Raw genomic sequence first — 23,332 nt, 5'->3', positions numbered from 1 at the left:
ATGATCCTAAAATGTGATGATAACTAATTGATTTTCTCGTAAATCTAGTTCTCCTGCCATTCATATTCAATCTATCATGTTAGATATAACCAACTAGCTTACAATGCAAATATTTCTCTCTCGTATACTTCTCAGTTGGATCTTGTTATTTTCCATCTGAAGTGTGAAAACATGTCCGTCATCAGGAATATTCATAATCACTAAGTATAGGAAATATGCTAAAAAAAGTATAATCTTCGTTCAAACAGTAGAGTGCAGTATTTTGCAAGGAGATACAAGTTTGAGGCTTAGTACTTCATTTCCATTGGACTGTGGTTTTTGTGTGTTTCTTATTATAGAGTTCAATTATAAAGCGTGCTAAACCTTTTATGCTATGTACCCCACACTAAACTACTTTCTAAAATACAAATAAAAAAATAGTGCCACTAAGTTCCAGATTTAGTGAGAGCAAGGGCAAAGCAGATTTCAGATGGTGAAAGACTTGTCTCTTTCTAAGCGTCAGTGTCTGCCCCGGAGCCACACTTGCGGCATAAGATTTCCATGTTCTGGGTCAAGAATCCTTCACCCACCAAGGAGACCGAGCACTTTCCACAATTGAAGCACTCACTGTGCCACTGGCGGTCTTGAAAGCAGATGAACTTGGCACCTCTGAGGCCTGTAAAGGAATTGGAGATAAAGAGTAACTCATTCTTTCAATGACCAAATTGGGAAGTTGGCAAAACCTCTAGAAACTACTGCATAGAGAGAGCCAGACAATGTAGACCTGAGTAACTCCACAGTGTGTGGCTCTCTGGCCTCATGCTCAACTGAGTGTTTCAGCCACACAAGATTCCTGATTCAGTTCTGCTGTAATCTAAGGAGGTAAAATGATCTGGATGTGTGTTTTTAAATGATTCTTTTGGGGAGGAGGCAGATAAAAACTGTGCCTGAAGGTTAGGAAGTTATAGCACAGCGGGAATGTGGAAGCCCACGGAACCCAAACAGAAATATATTTTGTCCCCCTCTTCATGTGATCAAGTTTTCTTCGCTGCAAATACAATGAAAGGAATGTATACTTCTGTTATTATTTTAGTGACTTTCCTTCTCATTTTTCCATGCTAATTTTACATGGAACAAGTCCTATTTTGAGAGGATTGAGGCACAGAGAATGTCTTCCAGACTATTCTAGAGCTATTCTATAGTAACAGTTATAGTACTTTGTCCTGCGACAGCTTTGGCTCAGAATGTAAATGTGAGTGGAGGAGTCTCCTCACTCTAGATACCTGGTCACTTTATTCAGAGATGAGTTCCAAGATGGCCTTCAACCTCCATTACAACTTTGACTTTGCTTAAGCTAAATTAGTTTTTAAAGCACTCACTGAAACACCGACCGGTCTGTGTAATATAATTTTAACATACATTTCAACAAACTCAAGTCAAGTAGTTGTAGGGAGAAAGGAAAGTTCTAGAAGTTGGGAAGTGATTGGAATGTTACAGGTTGGATATTTATTTCCTTTGACAATTCTCTCCAAGTAATGTTCACATCATGGGTTTCTGGTGACTTGCTTATGACTTATGGAGTGACAAAAAATGTTTCCTTTGCTGATTCACATGCATTAGCTAATTCTCTTATGATATGATGAAGCACAAGTGTGAATATTAATCTACTTCATGTAAGTTCTCTGAAAATGATAATGGAGTTTTATTTAACCTTTTCATATAAAAATGTTTATATTTGTGTCTGTGTGATTGTACACATGTGTGTACAGGTGTCTGAGGATGCCAGACAAAGGTGTAGGATCTATTGGAGCTGCATTCATAGGTGGTGGTGAATTAATAACATGGATGCTAGGACTTGAACTCTGGTCTTTGTGATTAAGCAGCGAGTGCTCTTAACCACTGAGTCATCTCTACATCTTTTCACAGAGGTTAGCTCATAAAGAAATTAAGATCATGTTAAGTTTCCAACCTGGGACAAATGGTTGAGGTGCTTACTTATATCAAAGGGGCCCTGGCTAACAGATTTCCCCAGCATCCCACAGTCCTTATCTATATAGGGTATGGCTGGCATACCTGGCCCTCATCCTAAACTTTCCACCACAGGTGCTGGGCAGGCCTTTCCCCAGGGGCTCTTCCCTATATAATCCAGGCATTTTGGTTTCTTGCCCCTCTGGTACCTTTGGCCTCCTGGCTGCTGTATTTGGACCCTCTCTGTCCCCTCCTCCTTTCTCCTCACATGGCCCATGACCATTTAGGACTCTCCATGATGTGTCTGCCTCTGGCTATGCTCTCTCTTTAATCTACAATATACTTTTCTCCTCCACCATACTCCTTTCCTTTTCTTTTTATTTCTTTTTTCACTCAGATATGATTTTCTTTTCATTATTAAACATGTATCTTATATATCTGTGATAGTCCTATCATTATCTTACAATAAGAGTAAACTAGCAGTATACTATACTGACTAGTTTTCTGTCAGCTTGACACAAGTTAGAGTAGTCAGAGAGGAGGGAACCTCAACTGAGAAAATGCATCCATAAAATCTAGCTGTCGGAAAGCCTCTAGGGAATTTTCTTAATTAGTAATTGGGGGCAGCGTTCCTGGGCTGGTTGTTCTGGGTTCTATAAAAAAAAAATTAGGCTAAGCAAGCAATGGGGAGCAAGCCAGTAAGTAGCATCCTTCCGTGGACTTTGCATCAGCTCCTGCCTCCAAGGTTCCTGTCATCTGAGTTCCTGTCCTGACTTCCTTCAGTGATGACAATATGGAAGTTTTCACTGATGGATATGGAAGTAATATAGAAATATAAGCCTTCCTTCCCGTTTGCTTTTGCTTTCCTTTCCTCCCCAACTTGCTTTTTTGGCCATGGTGTTTTATCACAGCAATAGAAACCATAACTAAGATGTATGCCAATTAATTAAAGCTTTAATAAGTTAACTGTAAGAGTAAGGTTCTGTGGATACATAAATAATCTCTCTCAAAGAACTAATTATTGAATGTGTAGGACATTGAAGCCTCTGAGTTATTCTCAATTATATTGGCAAACCATGTTCAAGTGACAAATGAAAAAGTAGCCATAAACTTTTACAAGGAAGAAAAATTGAGACATCTAGCAGTAGGATTCTAAGGCGTAGTCCAACCCTTGAGGATTTTGCAAATTGTTTCAAATTTGGCTGTGTTTACTTCTTTAGGTCACCAGGGTCATTTGCAGTAACTTTTTTAGCAATCAAACCTGCTGCTGGATGTGGCAGTGCCTATCTTTAATTCTAGGATTTGGCGGGCAGAGGCAGGTAGATCTATGGGAGTCCAGCAGCCTAGTCTACATATTGGATAGTATATATCTGAGTATCTATGGGTAGCAAGAGCTACATATTGAGACCCCATCTAAAAAAAGAAAGAAAGAAGGAAGGAAGGAAGGAAGGAAGGAAGGAAGGAAGGAAGGAAGGAAGGAAGGAAGGAAAACATATGCATACAAACAGTCCCAGTTGCATACAAACAGTCCCAGTAGGTTGTATTTACTATCTCTCTCTCTCTCTCTCTGTCTCCTCTGTCTCCTGTCTCCTCTCTCTCTCTCTCTCTCTCTCTGTATGTGTGTGTGTGTGTGTGTGTGTGTGTGTGTGTGACAACAACAATCAATGGAAAGTGACTATCAAATTGAGAGTGAAGGAGGAAATGAGAGGAGTTTCAGAAGAGGAGATAGGAAAAGATAAAGGGAGAAAGTGAATGAAGTGGTGTAATTATATTTTAATTAAAAATAAAACCCCAAATGAAAATAATACTTATATCTGAAATTAGTTCAACTGAAGCCAATTCATTGTAACAGCATCAGCAAATTGCATGTACCCAGCTGTAGGTAGATTTAGTTACAATAGGATACAATGCTAAAAACATTCTAACATAAATAGATTCTCCTAAAATTAATATTGATTTAAAATTATATTTATCTACAGTATGCAGCATGATGTCATATGCAAGCATTATGGAATGCCTAAATCAATTTAATTAGCATGCATTACTTCAGATACATCCTTTAAAATTCAGTTGTTTTTAGATTTTCAATTGTATAATAGGTTATCATTCACTGTAGTCAGCACAATGTGCAATAAGTTTTCCTGAACTTGAACTTATCTGTAAGAATGCATAACTCCTTAGGTGCCTAAGGGTTTCCACTAATTCATGACTCTCAGAAGAAAAATACATAGTGTTCCCAGCATTTCCTGTTGTGTGTTAACTCAGAGGGTTCCAGTTTAAAGAAGCCTGACTTTGGACTTTACATATATCTAAGAAATATTAGAATGAGTTTGTGCATGCACTTCAGTCTGGAGACAATCCTTAGAAATTACTTTAGATTGACCCTTCTCACTTAAATGCTACCACATTCAGATTAGTTTTCGGTCTGGTGCTTCGTTTTATGGTATTGTGTAAAAAAGTGTTGGTTTCTGTCCATACCGAATGAAGCTTGATGATACATTTACTAGAAACATCACATAGGCACATGAGTCCGTCATGGATCAGAATTGAGCCCCATCAAGGTAAGGGCTTGTGTAGGCTCTGTGAGATTGCCATTAACTTTTACAATTCTCCAAGAGCTGTAAAAATATTTTGAATTATGTAACACCTTAATTTTCTCATCACAGGGCCTTTTTTTTCCCCCAATTCAAATCAAATTAGGGCAGAGTTTGATGGGAGGATTTCTTAGGGAGAATCTGGAGTCCTGGTGCTACTGAACTGCAGGAAGTCCCTCATTCTAAAAGTGATGGAGCTTGTAACTGGCTTCCTTTGCAGGAGCTACAGATGCATATTAGGCAAGAGAGTGGAGTGGTTAGGAGCCAATGTCCAGAATTGTTAATGTGAGATCTTGAAAGAGCCAAGGAGGTAGGTAACACCACTTAATGTTAGAGGAAACATGTGATGGATAGGCAGGACCTGCCCCTGTAACAGGGCAGCCTCTCTGCTGCTTAGGAGAGTGACTTAGGGCCAGTGAAGGCAGCCTGACTGTGGCAAGCTCTTAATTTGCTTTTAGTTGTAGCAATGGATTTATTATTAGTTCCTTTCCCAACCCTGTCAATTACATATTGGCCAAGTAAACCTGTCTGCTAGCCAAACACTTCTAGGGACCCGTGTGAATCTGAGAAACACGGTGCCCCTATATAGACAAACAAGATTGTGCCTAACCTGGAAACCACTTTCTTTGTTTACAAGTGGGAAATCTTTAATTTTTAGCTCAGCACAGTAAGTATTTTTCCTTTATTTCAAAATGTATGTAGATTCAACAGAGACTTAGGGAGGAGAGGAGAGGAGAAGAAAGGAGGGGGGGAGGGAGGGAGGGAGGAAGGGAGGGAGGGGGGAGGGAGGAAGGGGAGAGAGAGAGAAAAGGAGAAAGAGGGAGAGAGACTTGAGGTTGGAGTAGGAAAGCGAATAACTTAATTTATTTGTTCTCATGCAATCTGAGCTAAAACATGAAATATGTTCTAAGAATCCTGGGAATGGAAAGGGGACATAAAGCTCTGTCACAGTATTAATGACAGTAAATTGCCTGGACGGATAGCTGCTAGGTTTCTCAAGTCTCATGCCAGCTTCAACCTCTTTAGCACAGGATTAACATTTTAGAGATGGTTCTGAGACAAGCACAGTGTGCTCCTCCAGCCCTGTGAGAAGCTACTTAGTACGGATCGATTTGTCATCGACATTACTTTTCAAGCCACGTCTCCTGTACTTTGCTTCTTTAGTAGAATACTATATTGCTTTCTTTCATAATCAAAAGTTGCTGCAAGTGAATACAGATTAAGGAGTAATACATTTGTTAAAAGCATCTAAAAAAGAAATCCAACCATTTCCTGTTTTATGTTACTCTAATTATAGCTTCGGGTATTTTATAGAATAGTTGAATTTAATTAAAAGCTTTTACATTTTGAATCTTTTTTGGCTTTTGTTGGAATGTAGGATTCTGATTTAATAGTACCCTTTCTGCCCTCTCAACTCCTCAAAGACTCTCAAATTGGACCTCCTTATTAGAGCCTTCTCTGACCTTATAGCTTACCTGTTTTCCTACCTTGGACTGTGACTGTCCTTAGAAAACATATAAGTAGGTTTAATATTTACTTTTTTACAGTGTCACCACCTAAATTATACCCTGTCATTTCCTTGAGAGGGCCATGTAAAATTTAGAATTAAAAGTGAGTATGTACTTGTGTTTATCTCAAATGAAAATGTCACTGATAGAAATCACATATTTATTTGCATTTTCTAAATTTACTAGGTAGCATTTTCCATAGTTGAAACTGTGTCATGGTGGAACCATACTGAGATGGAGCACTTACCAGTGATGGGTTTGGTGCAGGCTGCACACTTTTTAGCATAAAGATGGTTGTAGCAATCCAGGCAGAATGGGAAATCATCCTTTGACATAAATGCCTCCTCATAAAGCTCTTTCCTGCAGCCACTGCACAGAAAACACTCTTTATGCCATATCTGATCACGGAAGGTTATCCCACCGGAAGTTATCACCTGCCAAAGCAGCATCAGAAAGGCAATGAGCATGGGTACCCTTGCAGTTCAGACAATCTCATGCTTCTCTGTCCCCATACTTGGTGCTCTGAACTATGCACCACACTGTGTTAGGATGCTTTGTTTCCTTGAAAACATCTGAAAGTTTTTAGAAAACATGAGAATCCAAATGTTATAGAGATCATACAGAACATCAAAAATGAAAATACATCCAATTTTCTTAAACAGTGGGTCAGAAAAGAAGCAGAACCACTTTGGACTCTGGAACACTGTAAAGGAAGTAGGCAATTGATTTACTTTGTCTTTCAGTAAGCTTTTATTTGTATCTTTGCTAGGGCTATTATAGTTCTACCCAACATATTTATATCAATTCCTGACCTTGACGAATGCTGACAAACACAATAAAACAAAACAGAGCTGCAGTACTTTTCTTGAAAGCATCTCAGCATGTGAGGGCTGGAGATCTGGGCGGGGTTGATGAGCATTGTCACTGTGAACAATGACTAGTTCTCTACCCGATCCTCAGTACCAGATTAAGGATGCCCCTTTCTGAATATCCTCAGCACCTCTACATGGCATAGACTTGGTCTTTCTGGAGATAAGCAGTCCTTGAGTGTTTGATGATGACAGGGTCATTTGCTACAGCTCCTGAGAGATGGTACTGAAATTTGCACATGCTCAGCCTTGTTGGAAAGCCATTATAATATCATACTTTGAACAAGAAAGTGGTTGAAACTAACAGGTGACATTTTAATTTCAGGGCTCAACTGATATACAGAGTTTAGATTCCTAGCACCCACATAAAAGCTGAGCGTGGACTCACGGAATCTGTAACATTGTACATTGAACCTCAGATGCCTCTCAGTTCTCCATTTTGCTTGTATAGTACTGGGGATTGAACCCAGGGCTTTGTAGCTAGGGGGATATTTTACCACTTAGATAGCCCACATTATATCCTTTCTAAAGCCAGTTTAACCTTCATGTTATTTTAAAGGTTGAAACATCTTTATTGAGTATCAGGTTGATAAATTCTTGCTACATCTTCCTGTGTAGCTATTTTACAATCATCTCTTCTTTGCAACCCACAGATGTTGTCCTCAAAGCTGCTGAGGAACCTGGAATATGTTCATGTTCATCTCTTACAAAGACCAAGGAAATGCACTATTGAAGGTATTAGATGACTACAGATCTGTATCAATTTTACTAGATGTTAAAAATCCATGCTAAAGCCATCTTTGCTGACAAACACAGACATAATTTGTCTTTTATAAGATTTTTTTGAAAAATAATACATATTCTAAACACACTGTAACCTTATATCAAGTTTCTTAGAAACTAAAGATTTTTGGTATGAGTCAATTTTTCGAGAAGTGAAAAGGCACACTACAGTGTTCTGAATACGTAAATGAGGAGCTCGGTGGTATGTGTGAAGGGAAGCAATTGAGAATGCCTCCCACTGACTTCAAATGCCTGTCAGCAGGCACACGCAAAATCATGCTTCCTTTGATTTGTTTGGTCAAATGGTTTGTAGGCTGTGCTTAAAAGATCAGAAAGTTGAAAAATGGATTCTCTGCAAAAATAATATATCCCAAAGCTCTGGAACATTTGAAAAAAAAGTTTGCCCGTGATTATATTCCTTTTGAAGAAGTAGGCAGCATAGTTGAAATCTAATATCCAAGTTTGGTTTGAAGACTGACTTAGAATAAGTTTCTTCCCCTGTAAAGTGGAGACAGTAATGTGTGTGTGTGCATGAGTGTGTGTGTGTGTGTGTGTGTGTGTGTGTGTGTGTGTGTGTGTGTGTGCATGAGTGTGTGTGTGTGTGTGTGTGTACAGGTTAGAAGTTTGTCTAACGCTCTCCACCTTCGTTTATGAGACAGGATCTATCACTGAACTTTCCCATTTCATCTGGACTGGCTCTGGTTGCAGATTTGTTCCACCAGGCCCAGTTTTTGCATGGGAGTTGGGGAATCTGAACGTTTATTTTCAGGCTTATACAGCAAATGATTTGCTCACGGTGCCATCTCCCCAGCAGTAATGATTGTGAACACAGCAGAGAGAAACTAAAACATTGAAGACCGCCTTTAACTCTATTTTTACTGTTAATAATTGAATTTGAAGCACTTACAGTTTGGGCTACCAGTTTTTTAGTAGAATATTCAAGTGTAACAAAATAAAAGGGGAGGGGGGTTATTTAAAGGTCTGGATGTCCAATAGTTTGGTTTTATTTAAGCAAAGTTTTGGTTTTGGTTTGAATTGAAAATTATCTTTTTCCTTTGCTTTGACCACAATCGTTTATATCCAGCTAATTTTTTAAAGGAGTGTATAGTTTAAAATTCAAATAGAAATAATCCTAGTCATTCTCTGTATACAAGCCAATAAGAGCATTCCATTAGCTTCTAATGCTTCAAATCCTATCCTCCATATAGCCACAGTCTTCCACAGCCTGGGAAGCTGAATGAGCCTTCCAGCCATCCAAATGCAACTATAAAAGTAGTTTTAGGAGAGCTGTCAGGACAGTTAAAACATAACAGTATTCAGGAGCCAGAGTACCACCAAACCATCGTCACGATTCCTTGTGCTCCTGCAACTTACAATGCCATTCTAAACTCATGATGCTTCATGTGTTAAGGATGTCTTCAAGAATATCAATATATATTTTATCAAATACAGACAGGCTTCATCAAGATGATGGATATGAGTTGCTTTGCACATTAAAGCACGGAGGAGGAAATGTTAGGTCACATTTGTGGAGCTGAGATGAAAGGATGGACCATCCAGAGACTGCCCCACCCGGGGATCCATCCCATAATCAGCCACCAAACACAGACACTATTGTATATGCCAGCAAGATTTTGCTGAAAGGACCCTGATATAGCTGTCTCTTGTGGATGCCAGTGCCTGGCAAACACAGAAGTGGATGCTCACAGTCAGCTATTGAATGGAACACAGGGCCCCCCAATGGAGGAGCTAGAGAAAATACCCAAGGAGCTGAAGTAATCTGCAACCCTATAGGTGAAACAACAATATGAACTAACCAGTACCCCAGAGCTCATGTCTCTAGCTGCATATGTAGCAGAAGATGTCGGCCATCATTGGGAAGAGAGGCCCCTTGGTCTTGCAAACTTTATATGCCTCAGTACAGGGGAATGCCAGGACCAAGAAGTGGGAGTGGGTGGGTAGGGGAGCAGGGGTGGGGTGGGGTGGGGTGGGGGGAGGGTATAGGGGACTTTCGGGATAGCATTTGAAATGTAAATGAAGAAAATACCTAATAAATAATTGAAAAAAAAAAGGACTTTTCCCTACTAGAAAGTATGCTTTGAATGGAAAGCAAGTGAGAATACAATTCATTTTGTGCTGCCATGAGAAATGAAGGAAATCATAGCTCTTGGGCTTTCTGTGTCCACATGCCAACTGGATTTCTCTCATGATCTGTCACCTACTTAAGCCTAACCATCTCCTCTGGAAAACACAGAGTCCTGAGCCCAGAAAAGATCCTTAGTTAATAGAAAATGATAGGAAGGTTTCCTAGTACCCTGTTTCCCTCCGTCACTGTGAGAGGCAAATCCCTTTTTCTCTGAAACACATAAAACTAAATGGATCAAAATTGAATACTAAATGAATCAAAGCTGTCTTCTAGGAAGCGAAGAGAAATGCACTTGTACCAGAACAAAGTTTCTATAAAACAGTGAATGGGACTGAGAGATGAAGTCACCTGTGTATCAATCCATGATCTAAGGTAGAATTTAGGGCTAGGAAACACAATAGGTCATCTTCATGGTGACAGTCATCTTCATGGTGACAGTTTTAGTTTGGGATGTGTTGGAATTAAAGATTACCTTATACATTAGATATAGCATGGTAGGATCACTTCATCCAAAATACATAACGCAGCTAAAAACAAAACAAAATGAAACAAAAAACAAAACGAAAGAAAACTAACACCAACAACAAAAACAGTGTTCTGGAAGATTCCACAGCTTTACCATCACTAGATAGTTACCTTCTTACAGAAGTTGCAGTAATGAGCAAACTCCTTCTCAAAACATGGCACACAATAATTGCCACTCTCTTTGGAGATCAAAGGCTTGGTTCCTATTGGCTGTCGGCAGTGCTCACACACAAAGCAGGTTTCATGCCAGTAATTGCCCTTAAATTCCATTTTCCGAGAACCTGAACCCCAAAGTAAGACACGGTTAGTACAAGCCAGGTACATTTGTGTTTCCTATAAGAGAACATATCCAATATTTTAAGTATAATAGTAATAAACAAATTGCCCTTTAGTGAAATAACATTTTGTATTTTCTGAGACATTAGAGAGAAGATGGATTGCTGCAGATCTGCTATTAAAAGAATGGGCCACCCATAAAAAACTTACAGTCTCTGCATAAGCAATGGGAAAGCTCTGCATGTAGAGACTTGGGATTGTTTGTGGTTTAGATAAATTGAATCACTGCCATCATCAGGGATAACTGTAAATGCTCAGAGCACTACCCCTAAGATCCACATTGTGAGAATGCTTTCTGAATTTATTGAATGAATAATAATGATAGTGGTGATAGTAATAATAACTAGAATTGGGGCATTGATTGACTCATGGGATAGGAAAGGACCAAAATAAAAGGGGTGAGCATAGCAGAGAGGGAAGAAATATTTTAAGAGCCAGAGAAACAAGAAATTTGCCATCAAATCATTGCTTTTAGCTATGACAAGGGAGCTGCATCCATGAAATCTAAACATGAATGCCTAAACTAGACCTGAACAATTCCCAAAACAGTTGATGCTCTAACATAGGGGGAATTTCATCATGCCTCATACCTAGGTGAATACCTAGGAGTAAGGGATGCTGAGAGAGAAACTATTAGAATTTCCCAGCGATGAGCCCAGATTAGTTTTCTAATACTAAATGGTCAGTACTAGAATAAACACCTTCAGGAACCACTAAAAGAACTCACTAGGTTGTGTTTATATGCTTATTTGCTTACATGTTTATGTAGCAACAAAGGTTAAATAAGAGGCTGGAAATCTGAGAGGGGGACCAACTTATGAGGGGTAGGAGGGAGAAGATTAAGAAGGAAAATAATATTGCATTTTAATTAAATTTTTAAGTGATGTTAAATACATGGGACCATTTTCCCTGAAAGAAAGCAATTCCTCTCAAACTAGTTTGTATAGAGCTATAAAATGATGCCTTTTTGTCCACTGAAAAGGCCAGACTGGTAAAGGAACTTGCTGCTATGCCTGCTGACTTAAGGTTGATCCCTGGATCCCATATGGTGAAAGGACAGAACTCACTCAGAAAAGTTGTCCTCCAGTTACAGAGACAAAGTATAGAGCAGAGACTGAAGGAATGACCATCCAGAAACTGCCCCTCCTGGGGATTCATCCCATATACAATCACTAAATCCAGACACTTTTGTGGATGCCAAAAAGTGCTTGCTGACAGAAGCCTATTATAGCTGTCAATGCAGAGGTTCCACCAGTGCCTGACAAATACAGAGGTGGATCCTCCTAGCCTACAGGGACCCCAATGAAGGAGCTAGAGAAAGGACCCAAGGAGCTGAACAGGTTAGCAGTCCCATAGGAGAAACAACAATATGAACTAACCAGTATCCCCAGAGCTCCCAGGGATTAAATCACCAACTAAAGAGTATACATGGTGGGACTCATGGCTCCAGCAGCAGAGGATGGCCTAGTCAGTCATCAATGGGAGGAGAGGCCCTTGGTCCTGTGAAGGCTTGATGCCCCAGTGTAGAAGAATGTCAGGGCTAGGAAGTGGGTGTGGGTTGGGTAGTGAGCAGGAGGAGGGGGAGGGGGAGGGGGAGGGGGGCTTTCAGAGGGGAAACCAGGAAAGGGGACAGCATTTGAAATGTAAATAAAGTAAATATCTAATAATAAAAAAGTTGTCCTCTGACACTCCCAAAGGAAAAAAATACACAAATAAGACAAATGAATAAATGAATGAATGACAGAGTGAAGATTATGACCAAATTCTTGTGAAGAATGATCCTTTTAATACCACTGATTATGCCCAAGGCAGGGCGTTTTCAGTTGCTCTTCTGGTATAAGCTTTATCCTTCAGTTCTGTCTCTGGCTCAACAAGTCTGTATGAATTAGGCTTTATGAAAAAGAAGACATTGGTCACTGCAAAAATATCACAAAATTGCAGAGCACCATAATTTATGTGTTCAAGAAGAATGGATGAATGGAAAGTCAGAGGAAGAAAGCAAGAACAGCACTTCTTTTCTTAGAGCAGTGTTGTGAGCCAGTGATGCTAGTGTAGTGACTAGAGATGCAGTTTCCTTAGGCAGAACCGCCCGGATCTCACCTGGCATGATGGTTCTCTTGCAGTGGAAGCACTTGGAGGAACACTCGTTGGAATAGCAGTCTGTGCACAGCAGGCGATCATCCTTGGCAACGAAAGGCTTTTCCACCAAAGAGTGATGGCATTTGTTGCACCTGAAGCATCCTTCATGCCAGTGACGGTTTTTGTAGCAAAGATCCTTTCAGACAGTAAACGAAGTTAATTAAATGTGCTTTCAATAAAACAAGCTGTTTTCTAAGACAAGATGGGACATTCTTGGGAACTTAGTGCCCCTAGTTTCAGGGAGAGTTGCTGAAACTGTTATCTGTAAAAAGGAGACTGGGGTAATTAAGAGCAAAAACCTCAGGCTTGTTTGAGTGGACATTGAAAAATAATCTCGCTGGATTTTGTCGATTTTCTCTATCTTTCTTTTATAGCCTACCAGACAGGTTTTACATGGAATTATTTTATTTAATTTTATTTTATTTTTATTTTTTAGTTGCAGTATCTTATTATCTATTGACACTTCAAACAAATGACAACACTTAGCTAAAGCAAAGGCAAGGAAGAAGAGAAAGCAAATAATATTCGGAAAGGAGGAGAGAGTGTGAGGTGAGAAGGTGCAGCCTGCAGGGCTAAGGGAACAAGGCAGACTTTTAAGAAGGCATTTCTATTCCTTATGCTTCCAACTTTTTAAATGTATTTTTATATACCTTAGCTATTCCAGAAGTAACTCAACATTTTAGTTGTAAAATTCTGGGGAAACAGTTTAACTTCTTACATTTTTTTAACTCATCCTAAAACTACTACTCAGACACACAGACACGCACACACCACACCACACCACCACACACACATACTACACCCAGCCACACACACAAGTTGTCTTAAGAATAGGATGAGGTTAAAACTTGTGTTTCACAGCCTTACACTGTAGAAAACGTGAGTAAAAGTCAACACAGAGAAAAGGAGCATCCTGAAGCAGTTACCTACTATATAGGAGCAGGAACTGTGTGAACAGAAGTGATTCCTACCTTAGAATCTGATTCAATTGGTTCTTTACACTGCTCACAATAGTTAGAAAAGATACGATCGTAGCAGGAGATGCAGTATAGATTATCATCCTTGAGTACATATTTCTTCCCAATCAGGGATGATGTGCAGTATTGACAATCAAATTGACTACTTGTCATTTCAGTTTTATCCTATGGATTAAAAAAAAAAGATTTTATACATTACATAGTGTCATTACAAATAAAATAAATCCTTTATAAAATGTGAGTCAAGCATTTGAGTTTATATGTTACTAGGCAAAATTTCACAAATTTAGGGAGCTGCTTGTAGTCATGGTGATATAGAAAAGGCTATCCATCTTGACAGTTCTTTTGAATGATCTCTTTCCTCCTTCCCCTCTCCCTGAGACAGGGTTTCTCTGTATAGCCTTGGCTGTCCTTAAGCTCTCTCTCTCTCTGCAGATCAGGCTATCCTTGGACTCATGGAGATCCACTTGCTTTCCCCCCACGTGCTGGGATTAAAGATGTGTGCCACCACCACCCAGCCTGTGCCACCACCACCTGGCCTTCTTTTTCTTAAAACAAAAACCATCCAAATCGTGAGACAAAATCTTTTATTCACCATGTGCCAATGTAGAAATCAGTGAGAACACGGTAGACAGGAGATGCCCCACATCAACACAATCCTGGGACCTGTGGACAGTGTGGTTATAACTGGCATTGCATAGCTATCATCATGAGTTCTGAAAATGGGATTTCATAGAAATATCAATTATTTTTTTAATTAAAATTTGCACAATTAATGCATTTCTATTTTTACTGCATTTTTTATTTCTAAATGTATTAAATTCTCAGTAAGGGTCTTGCTTATTAATCCTGAGGCCTTCCTGTTTACTTCTCCTCACCTATCGTTCTAGATAATGACTCCAAAACCTGCTTCCTGCTAGGTTTGGCCATCTGGAACTGTGCATTGAAATGTCCCCACCAATCTGAAAACACAAAGTTCCTCTGAAGGCAGGATTCATTCCACATGCTAGGTTTTTATGACTTTAGTTGAGCAATGTCCCAAGTATGGAGATGCCGGGAAAACTATAGGATTCTTTAAGCTCCAGAGCAAGACCAGCATATATATGGCATGAGTCAGTACAACAGTTTCCAACAGAATAAAAACTGACTTAAAATATAAATCTAGGGTTAGTATAAGACTTTGAATTATTTTATAAACACAGAAAAGCAGTGAGCATGGTATTTTAAGTATAGCCAAGAACAATAGCACTATTTTTCTTTGGAAAAATGGAATTTGCAACCTCTGGATTTGGTAGAATGTATTCTGATTCTCCCCATCTAGATGTCTTTCATTTTAGGAAAATCAGTAGATCAAGTAATTCCTATGGTGCTTTAAAATGTTTTGATGCTAATTTGTGTCCACTCCATGAAAAATGCTATTATTAAACTTTGTTTTCTTATTTGAGTGATGGAGTCTGTAGCAAGAGTTTCTTGGCAAATCCACATTGTTATTAATTCCTGGTGTAGTGATTTTGTTTACTGCTCTTCACAGCTAAGTAGGGGAAAGAATGAGGATCTGGAACATAAGGGTCTTTTCCCAGGAAAGACACAAACTCAAACTAGAAAGTTCCCAAAGGGATGTGGCCAAAATTATCTGCAAGGAACATTGAATTCCCTATTTGATTAATTTCACAGAAATGTCCATTCCTAGTGAATACAAACACATTCAAAGTAGCCTGAAAACAGCAGGAAACAGATCTATTCCCTTGAGACAAAAATATTTCAAATTACGTTTACAGCAATCCATAGGACACCTTTAACTTCTTTCACTCAATATGGAAATATTTTCACTATGAATATGTATTTAGTTTAAAATGAATAGTGTACCACCATGAAATATGGGTTCCCTCCTGGCTTGGGAATACTCAGATGAGTTTCATTTTATGAGATTTTTAGTATACTGGAAAAAATAAAGACAAAAACCTCCCAAAATGGTACTATTCCAGTAGCTTATTTAAAACATTGATTTACATTCAACACTCTAAATATAAGGACAAGAACACACCATCCTCCCTTCCCAAGTGCATGACAGCCTTTGTGCTACAGAAAATTCTTAACCTGGATCCTATTTCCTTACTCTTAAAAAAAAAAATGACTAAGGATAGCTATTTCATTCTCATTTGTAAAAGCATCAAAGAGTTGGGTAGGTTAAACACAAAGTTGGTTCAGTCCTCATTTCATGATGTCCATTAACTATGGATGTATAAATACGTTCAAATATTTTACTAAAAATAAAATCATTGCTATAGAAATATACATTTAATACCATACACAATTCTTAGGGAGCCAATAGAAAGACCAGTGGGAAAGGTCTTTCCTTGAAAGGGGTTAGGGGGGTTAAACTGCCAGAAATCTGCAAATCAAGAAAGAAGGGAAGGTGGAACATCTTTTGGGTATATGTCCAGGAGAAGTACAGCTGGATTTTCAGGTAGAATTATTTCCAATTTTCTGAGAAACTGCTGGATTGATTTCCAGACTGGTTGTACAAGTTTACAATCTCACCAGCAATGGAGGAGTGTTCACCTTGTTTCATATCCTTGATAGCACATGGCATGTGCTGTCACTTGAATTTTTGATCTTAGTCATTCTGATGGGTATACAATGGAATATCAGGGTCTTTTTAATTTGCATTTCTCTGATGACTAAGGACACTGAACATTACTTATGTGCTTCTCGGCCATTTCAATTCTGTTTACCTCATTTCTTAATTGAGTTATTTGGTTTGGTGGTATCTAACTTCTTGAGTTCTTTATATATTTGGATATTAGCCGTCTGTCAGATGTAGGGTTAGTGAAGATATCTTCCCAATTCGTAGGCTGACATTTTGTCCTATTGACAGTATCCATTGTTTTACAGAAACTTTTCAGTTTCATGAGGTCCCATTTTTTTTTTAGAATTTTTTACTGAATATTTTTTTTATTTACCTTTCAAATGTTATCTCCTTTCTCGGTTCCCCCTCCCCCAGACCGGCTATCTCACCCCCCTCCTCCTGCTTCTATGAGGCTGTACCCCCAACCCACCAACCCACTCCCACCTCCCCACACTCACATTCCTCTACACTGGGGTGTTGAGCCTTCACAGGACCAAGAGCCTCTTCTCCCATTGATGCCCAACAAGGCTATCCTTTGTTGGAACCATGGGTCCCTCCATGTGTACTCTTTGGTCCAATTTTTTAATAATTGTTCTTAGAGCCTGAGCCATTGGTGTTCTGTTCAGGAAATTGTTTCCTGTACTGATGTGTTCAAGGCTATTTACAACTTTTTATCCTATGAGATTTAGTGTATCTCGTTTTATTTTGAAGTCCTTAATCAACTTGGACTTGAGTTTTTTGCATGGTGATTAATATGGATCTATTTGAATTCTTCTACATGCTGACATCCAGTTAGACTGTACCACTTGTTGAGGATATTTTCTTTTCTCCATTGTATTGTTTTGGGTTCTTTGTTAAATATCAGGTGTCCATAGCTGTGTAGTTTTATTAATTGGACTCTGATTTGATTCTATTCATCAACCTGTCTGTCTCTGTACCAATACCATGCAGTTTTTATTACTATTGCTCTGTGGTGCAGCTTGAGATCAGGGATAGTGATATCTCCAGAAGTTCTTTTATTGTTCAGGATTATTTTAGCTGTCCTGGGTTTTTTGTTTATCCTTATGAAGTTTAGAATTGTGCTTTCAAGGTCTGCAAACCATTGTGTTGGAATTTTGATAGGAATTGCATTTAATCTATAGATTGCTTTTGGTAAGATGGCCATTTTTCCTATGTTAATCCTACAGATCCATGAGCATGGGAGATCTTTCAATCTTCAAATTCCTTCTTTTCCTTCAAGATTCCTTCAAATATCTTCTTCAATTTCCTCCCTTTTTTTTTTTCAGAGATTTGAAGCTCTTGACATACAGGTCTATTACTTGTTGGTTTCAGTTATACCAAATGTATTTTGTATTATTTGTAGCTATTTTGAAGGGGATTGTTAAATTATTTCTTTCTCAGCCCATTGATCATCTGTATAAAGGAGGGTACTGATTTTTTAAAATTAATTTTGTATTCAGCCACTTTGCTCCTGAATATACACTCAAAAGATGCTCCACCATATCACAAGGACACATGCCCCACTATGTTCTTAGTAAGTTTATTTGTAATACCCAGAAACTGGAAACAACCCACATGTCCCTCAACCCAAGAATGGATACAGAAAATATGGTTCATTTATACAATGGAATACTACTTCGGTTTTAAAAACAAGAACATGATGCATTTCGTAGTCAAATGGATGGAACTAGAAAAATATCCTAAGTGAGGTAACTCAGATCCAAAAGACATATATGATATATACTCACATATAGATATTACCCATAAAATACAAGATACCCATGCTACTTGTTACAGATCCAAAGCTAAACAAGAAGGAATCTCAGTCAAGGATGCTTGAATTTTACTTAGAAGGAGGCAAATAGTCATAGGAGGCAGATTGAGGGAGGGAATTGTTGTGGGTGAGGGAATGGGGAGGCAAGTGAGGGGTTCAGGATTAAGTGTAGGGTGAGACAGGAGAGAGGACCAGTAGAATGAATAGAAATCTGCAGCTGGGAGTGGGGTGGGAGTGATTGAGAGCATCTCTAGGACATGCCAGTGACCTGGGATGGGGCAGGCTCCCAGGAGTCTATAGGAGAGACTTTATCTGAGATGCAAAGCAGTGGGGATATGGAACCTGAAGAGTCTAGCTCCTGTAGCCAGGCAGGACCCCCAAGGGAGGGATAAAAACATCAATCCACACACAAAACTTTTGGCCTAAAATTTGTTCTGTCTATAAGAAATGCAGGGACAAAGATGGAGCAGAGACTGAGGGAATGGCCAATCAATAACCGGCCCATTCTATGGGTAAGCACCAATCCTTGACACTATTAGTGATACACTATTATGCTTGCAGACAGGAGCCTAGCATAACAGTCCTCCAAAGGCTCCTCCCAGAAGCTGACTGAAACAAAGGCAGAGACCCACAGCAAAGCATTGGCTAGAGCTCAGAAACTCTTATGGAAGAGTTGGGGAAAAGGATTAACAGCCCTAGAGGGGGTAGGAAGTCCACAGGAAGACCAACAGAGTCACCCAATTTGGACCTTTCTTGGCTCTCAGAGACTGAACCACCAACCAAAGAGCATACACAGGCTCCTCCTCCCCTGCACATATGTAGCAGATGTGCAGCTCAGTCTTCATTTGAGTCTCCCAATAACTGGAGTGGAGGCTGTCCCTAAAGCTGTTGCCTGTCTGTGGAATATGTTCCCATAACTGGGCTGCCTTGCCTGACCTCAGTGGGAGAGAATGCATCTAGTTCTGCAGAGACTTGATGCACCAGTGTGGAGGGATGGAGGTGGGGTTGGGAGAAGGGCTCCACCTCTCAGAGAACAGGAGAGGGAACAAAAGGGGGATGGACTGTGTGAGGGGAAGACTGGAGGTGGGCAGTGATCAGGATGTAAAGTGAATGAATGAATGAATGAATTGGAATACATAAATAAATAAATAAACAAATAAATAAATAAATAAATAGGAATTAACAAAAAGAAAGGGAGGTCAGACAAGCACGCAAACAATCATTTTCAGTTTATAAGGAATGGGAAAAGACACATAAGAGATTGCTACAGGAATTGGGAACAGATTCTTACTGTGATAGATGAGGCATACAGGAAGACCTTGAAATAGCAGCATTTTGAAGTTCTGACTAAATGGGGTAAGATGGAGAGGTTAGAAAAAAAGAGTCTTTTTCAGATGTATGAAATTTTACCAATCGTGTGTGTGTGTGCATTATTTTGGTTTTTTTTCTCTTTCTTGTGTATGGATTCAACATCTTCTTTTTAAAAAACTCATAGAAGAACTGTACTGCTGCAGTAAATATAGCAGTAAACTCACCCATAAGTTTCTAAGCTCTAGCCAATGTTTGGCTGTGGATGTCTGCCTATGTTTCAGTCAGCTTCTGGGTGGAGCCTCTCAGAGGACAGTTATTCTAGGCTACTATCTGCAAGCATAACAGTGTATTATTAATAGTGTCCAGGATTGGTGCTTACCCATGGAATGGTAAAGCTGCCGACAAGAACATGGGGAGTACCCCTCTCCTGGTGCTAACTTGTCAAAGACAGTAGGGAAGTTTGTCATTGAAGTTTTAAAATCCTTGAGCAAAGCTGACTTATGATTATGAGCCTTAAGAACTGTTAGTGTTAGTAATGTGTCCACATGGGATATGTCAACACATGTAGGTATGCACTCCTTCATGTGTGCTATATAACTGAGGCATTTGTACCAAGCTTTCAAATTCATCCCACGGTTGATAGAAACTTAAGCTCGTAATTCTTATCCATATGCACTACAGGTTTAGAAGATTGCTTTAGAAGTGAAATGGTGTATCACCCAGCACAGGAAGATAAACAAGGCTGTGTTCTTCATATTCTTGCTCTAGAGTTTAAATTTGTGTATAAAAGGATGTGAGCTTTTCAGCTGAGGAGGTTTCCTAGGTGCTATTTTTCAAGTAAAGAATATTTTCCTGTCAAGTTACATTTTATGGTGAGGAACTGATGAGGAGGCCGAAGCTGTGAGCAGCATATCTACTTATATTTTACTCTACTGGGCAGAACCAAGAGATTTACCACAGGTATACCTGACAGAGCATGCCAAGCAAGGTGAGGACAGAGAGGACTAGCTGCCATCTTTGAGATCCTTAATATCCTCCCAAGGGAATTACACACGTTTCATTTATCTATGAATTTAATAAATATATGAAGTATACTTTATTTGTAAAATAGCCAGCTAGAGTTTATAAAAGCTATATAAAAACAGACAAACTTACAGCATGTTGGCAGAGAGCATGCATATAACCAACTAAGAGTAGGGCATTTTATAAACATCTGAATAAGGTTGGAATGCAGCAAAGTGAGATGAAAACTTACAATAATTGAAGTAGCATTCTATGCGTGACAAATGTTTAAATGGCTAAGGTATTTTTTAAAACCCAAGTCGGAATTTTTAGGGGTGGAGAGTGAAGATAAGTACTTTTCATTTCTCATTTAATTTATATCCAGCTGAAAGTTACCTTCCTCAAGGAAGGAGTCAGGAATTATTTTCAGCAATTACAGATTCAGGAACTACTTGGAGAAGGTGAATCTGCATGGGTGTAATGAACATATTATAATTTGTCTACCTTGGCCCTGTTCGCTTCCTAGGTGGAAACATATGTCAACCAAAATTATCTCTTCAGTTCCCTTCCAGTGAGTGAGTATTCAGGAAACTCATTTAGCCCTGCTACTAGATCTAGAAGGTATATGCTTAGTGAAAGAAATCTTCCTACTTTTGTTCTGTAGCAATTTCCTTTGAGTTAGTAGTTTCCAGATAAGCCCAGCTTCTCAGAAGAGATACCCTCTGACCTATAACATGCTGTACAGTGTACTCTAGGGTCCCTGATATGTAGCCCGTACAGGGGTGGGCTTCGGTGGTGCAACAATCTTGAAGTCATTCCCACACTCCTGTAAGTAACTCTGGTAAACTCATTGGTTCACCAAGTTTGACTTTGGTAGTACTATTGCTTTGGTAGATACTCTATCTGGAGTGAGCCTATCAATAGTATCACACAACATGTTTTGACGATGGTTACTACCCATTCTGGATGCCTACGGTCAGTTTCCCAGGTGTTATCACCAGACTTTGGCTGTGAATAGCAGTATCAGTGGTGGAGATAGAGGCAAAAATTGGTGGAAAATGGGCAAGCTGACTTCTGAATCATAGGGTGGAATAGTCATGAACATGGCAAGAGGTTACTCAGTACCACTCCTGGTGCAACAAACATTAACAATGGAGTAGAATACTTCAGCTTCCTGAAAGCCGAATATTATTTTTACCAGTGTCCACAGATTCGTTTTATCTTCATAGAGATTCACCAAAGTGTAGTATTAGTTTTCTCATTTGGCAGGTAAAGAAACTGTTTTCTGAAGCCAGGATCATTTGGATGATAAAATGCATGATCTAAGAACTCAAATCTGCACCTCTTAAAAACTGGAGTCTGGTATCTTAGCCAAAATAAACTTCTCTGTCCTTGAGTTTATGGGGTAGGGCATTTACTATGGGCTAACACTATTGGGAAGCATGCTTATATATGAGGCATTCATAGACAAGAACAGGAAATTTATGCAAAGTGGCTTACCATGCAGGAGATGGCATTATTATATTAGCCAACAAATTTGGAAAGTCTAACTGAAGTAAAGAGCTTCATTGCTTTAAGATTCAATTTACAGTCAAACTTTTTTTTTATAATAGATAAGTGACAGGCTTCTAGGTGACATTTATGAAAACTTAACAATAGTGAAAGAAATGATTAGTAGATACTTTAAGAAAATCAGACACTTTTATTTCCACTTGATTGATAAATACTGTGTCTTCATTAGAAAAGTTGTTAATGTGTTTCAGAGGAATGTGAAAGAGATTCACTGTGACCTTTTGTATGAGGAAAGTTATTAATGAAAAATTAGAATAAAACACAAATAAATTCACATTAAATTCTATAATTCATGTATATATCAAATTATATAGGGTTAGATATGATTTATACAATCATATCTTGCTATAGGCATAGTTTTGTTCTGAGGAACTTGTCATTAATCAATTTCATTATTGTAGTAATGACTAGAGTTTGTTCACATAAGTGTAGATGGTATAGTGTATAACACACAGGCCATAAGTGAAATCTGAGAAGATGGAGAACAGAGCTGAGACAGATTTTTAGAGATTAGGAGAAGTAACACTATAGCACATTCATGTTTCTGCTCCTAGTATTGTAAGAAGAACAGACGATGCACGGGAATGGCATTGGCAGTCAGGGAAAGATGAATAACCAGAGGCGCTCAGACTGAAGGTGATGTCTCACTTAGAAGAGGATGATGTGAGGTGTGTAGGTGAAGCAAGATTTAGTAGGACCTAAGTGAATACATGGAGGAGTCAGAATGAGTCATCCTGAGATTTCATATCTGACTTCCTCTTAGGATTATTGAGCTGCAGAAGATGGGGCATAGGAGGGAAAATTAATTGAGAGGAAAGATTACTTCAAATTTATGTGTACTGATTTTGAGGAGCTGGATTTGAGAGTCACCAGGTTGTCTGTCCACATCATATCACATTATATTACATTACAGTAGGTTTGACTTTTGTCATAGCTGAACTATTTGACGGTGGGTGAATTGTGGTGGGAGCTGATGTTATCATAATGAATGATGTTGTCAGAGAAAGTTGCAGTTCAGAAAAGTAGGAAACATAAAAGTCTCGTGGAGCAACATGAGTTATGGAAGAGCATTGGAAAGGAACTTAGTGCAAGTGAGGAACAATTTCAAGAAGATTAAGAGGGAATATTCAAAATTACATTAAATATTACATCACATAATATAATGTGATAAATAATTAATTGCATTGGATTAGAATATGTATGCATATATTGTTGCCAGA

At 38.9% G+C, this 23,332-nt stretch overlaps 1 protein-coding gene across 3 annotated transcripts in view; it reads right to left on the bottom strand.

Moving 5' to 3' along the window:
* Positions 1-406: 406 nt before the first annotated feature.
* Positions 407-23,332, bottom strand: part of Fhl5 (four and a half LIM domains 5) — a 41,475-nt gene continuing 18,549 nt past the window's right edge. For 2 of the 3 annotated variants that reach the window (XM_021160842.3, XM_021160840.3), the window contains 5 exons: positions 13,819-13,989; positions 12,809-12,983; positions 10,484-10,653; positions 6,297-6,483; positions 407-655 (listed from right to left, as the gene is read on the bottom strand). In XM_021160842.3, coding sequence (XP_021016501.1) covers positions 492-655; positions 6,297-6,483; positions 10,484-10,653; positions 12,809-12,983; positions 13,819-13,977 — 855 coding nt within the window. In that variant the 5' untranslated portion in view covers positions 13,978-13,989 and the 3' untranslated portion in view covers positions 407-491. Of the gene's footprint in view, positions 656-6,296; positions 6,484-10,483; positions 10,654-12,808; positions 12,984-13,818; positions 13,990-14,419; positions 14,541-23,332 lie in introns of all 3 variants that reach the window. The other variant, XM_021160841.3, reaches the window with a different exon arrangement.

The sequence above is a fragment of the Mus caroli genome, unplaced genomic scaffold (assembly GCF_978045245.1).
Source record: "Mus caroli unplaced genomic scaffold, Mus_caroli_1 scaffold_6, whole genome shotgun sequence".
Lineage (NCBI taxonomy): Eukaryota > Metazoa > Chordata > Mammalia > Rodentia > Muridae > Mus > Mus caroli.
This window is presented reverse-complemented; position numbering and strand designations above follow the sequence as displayed.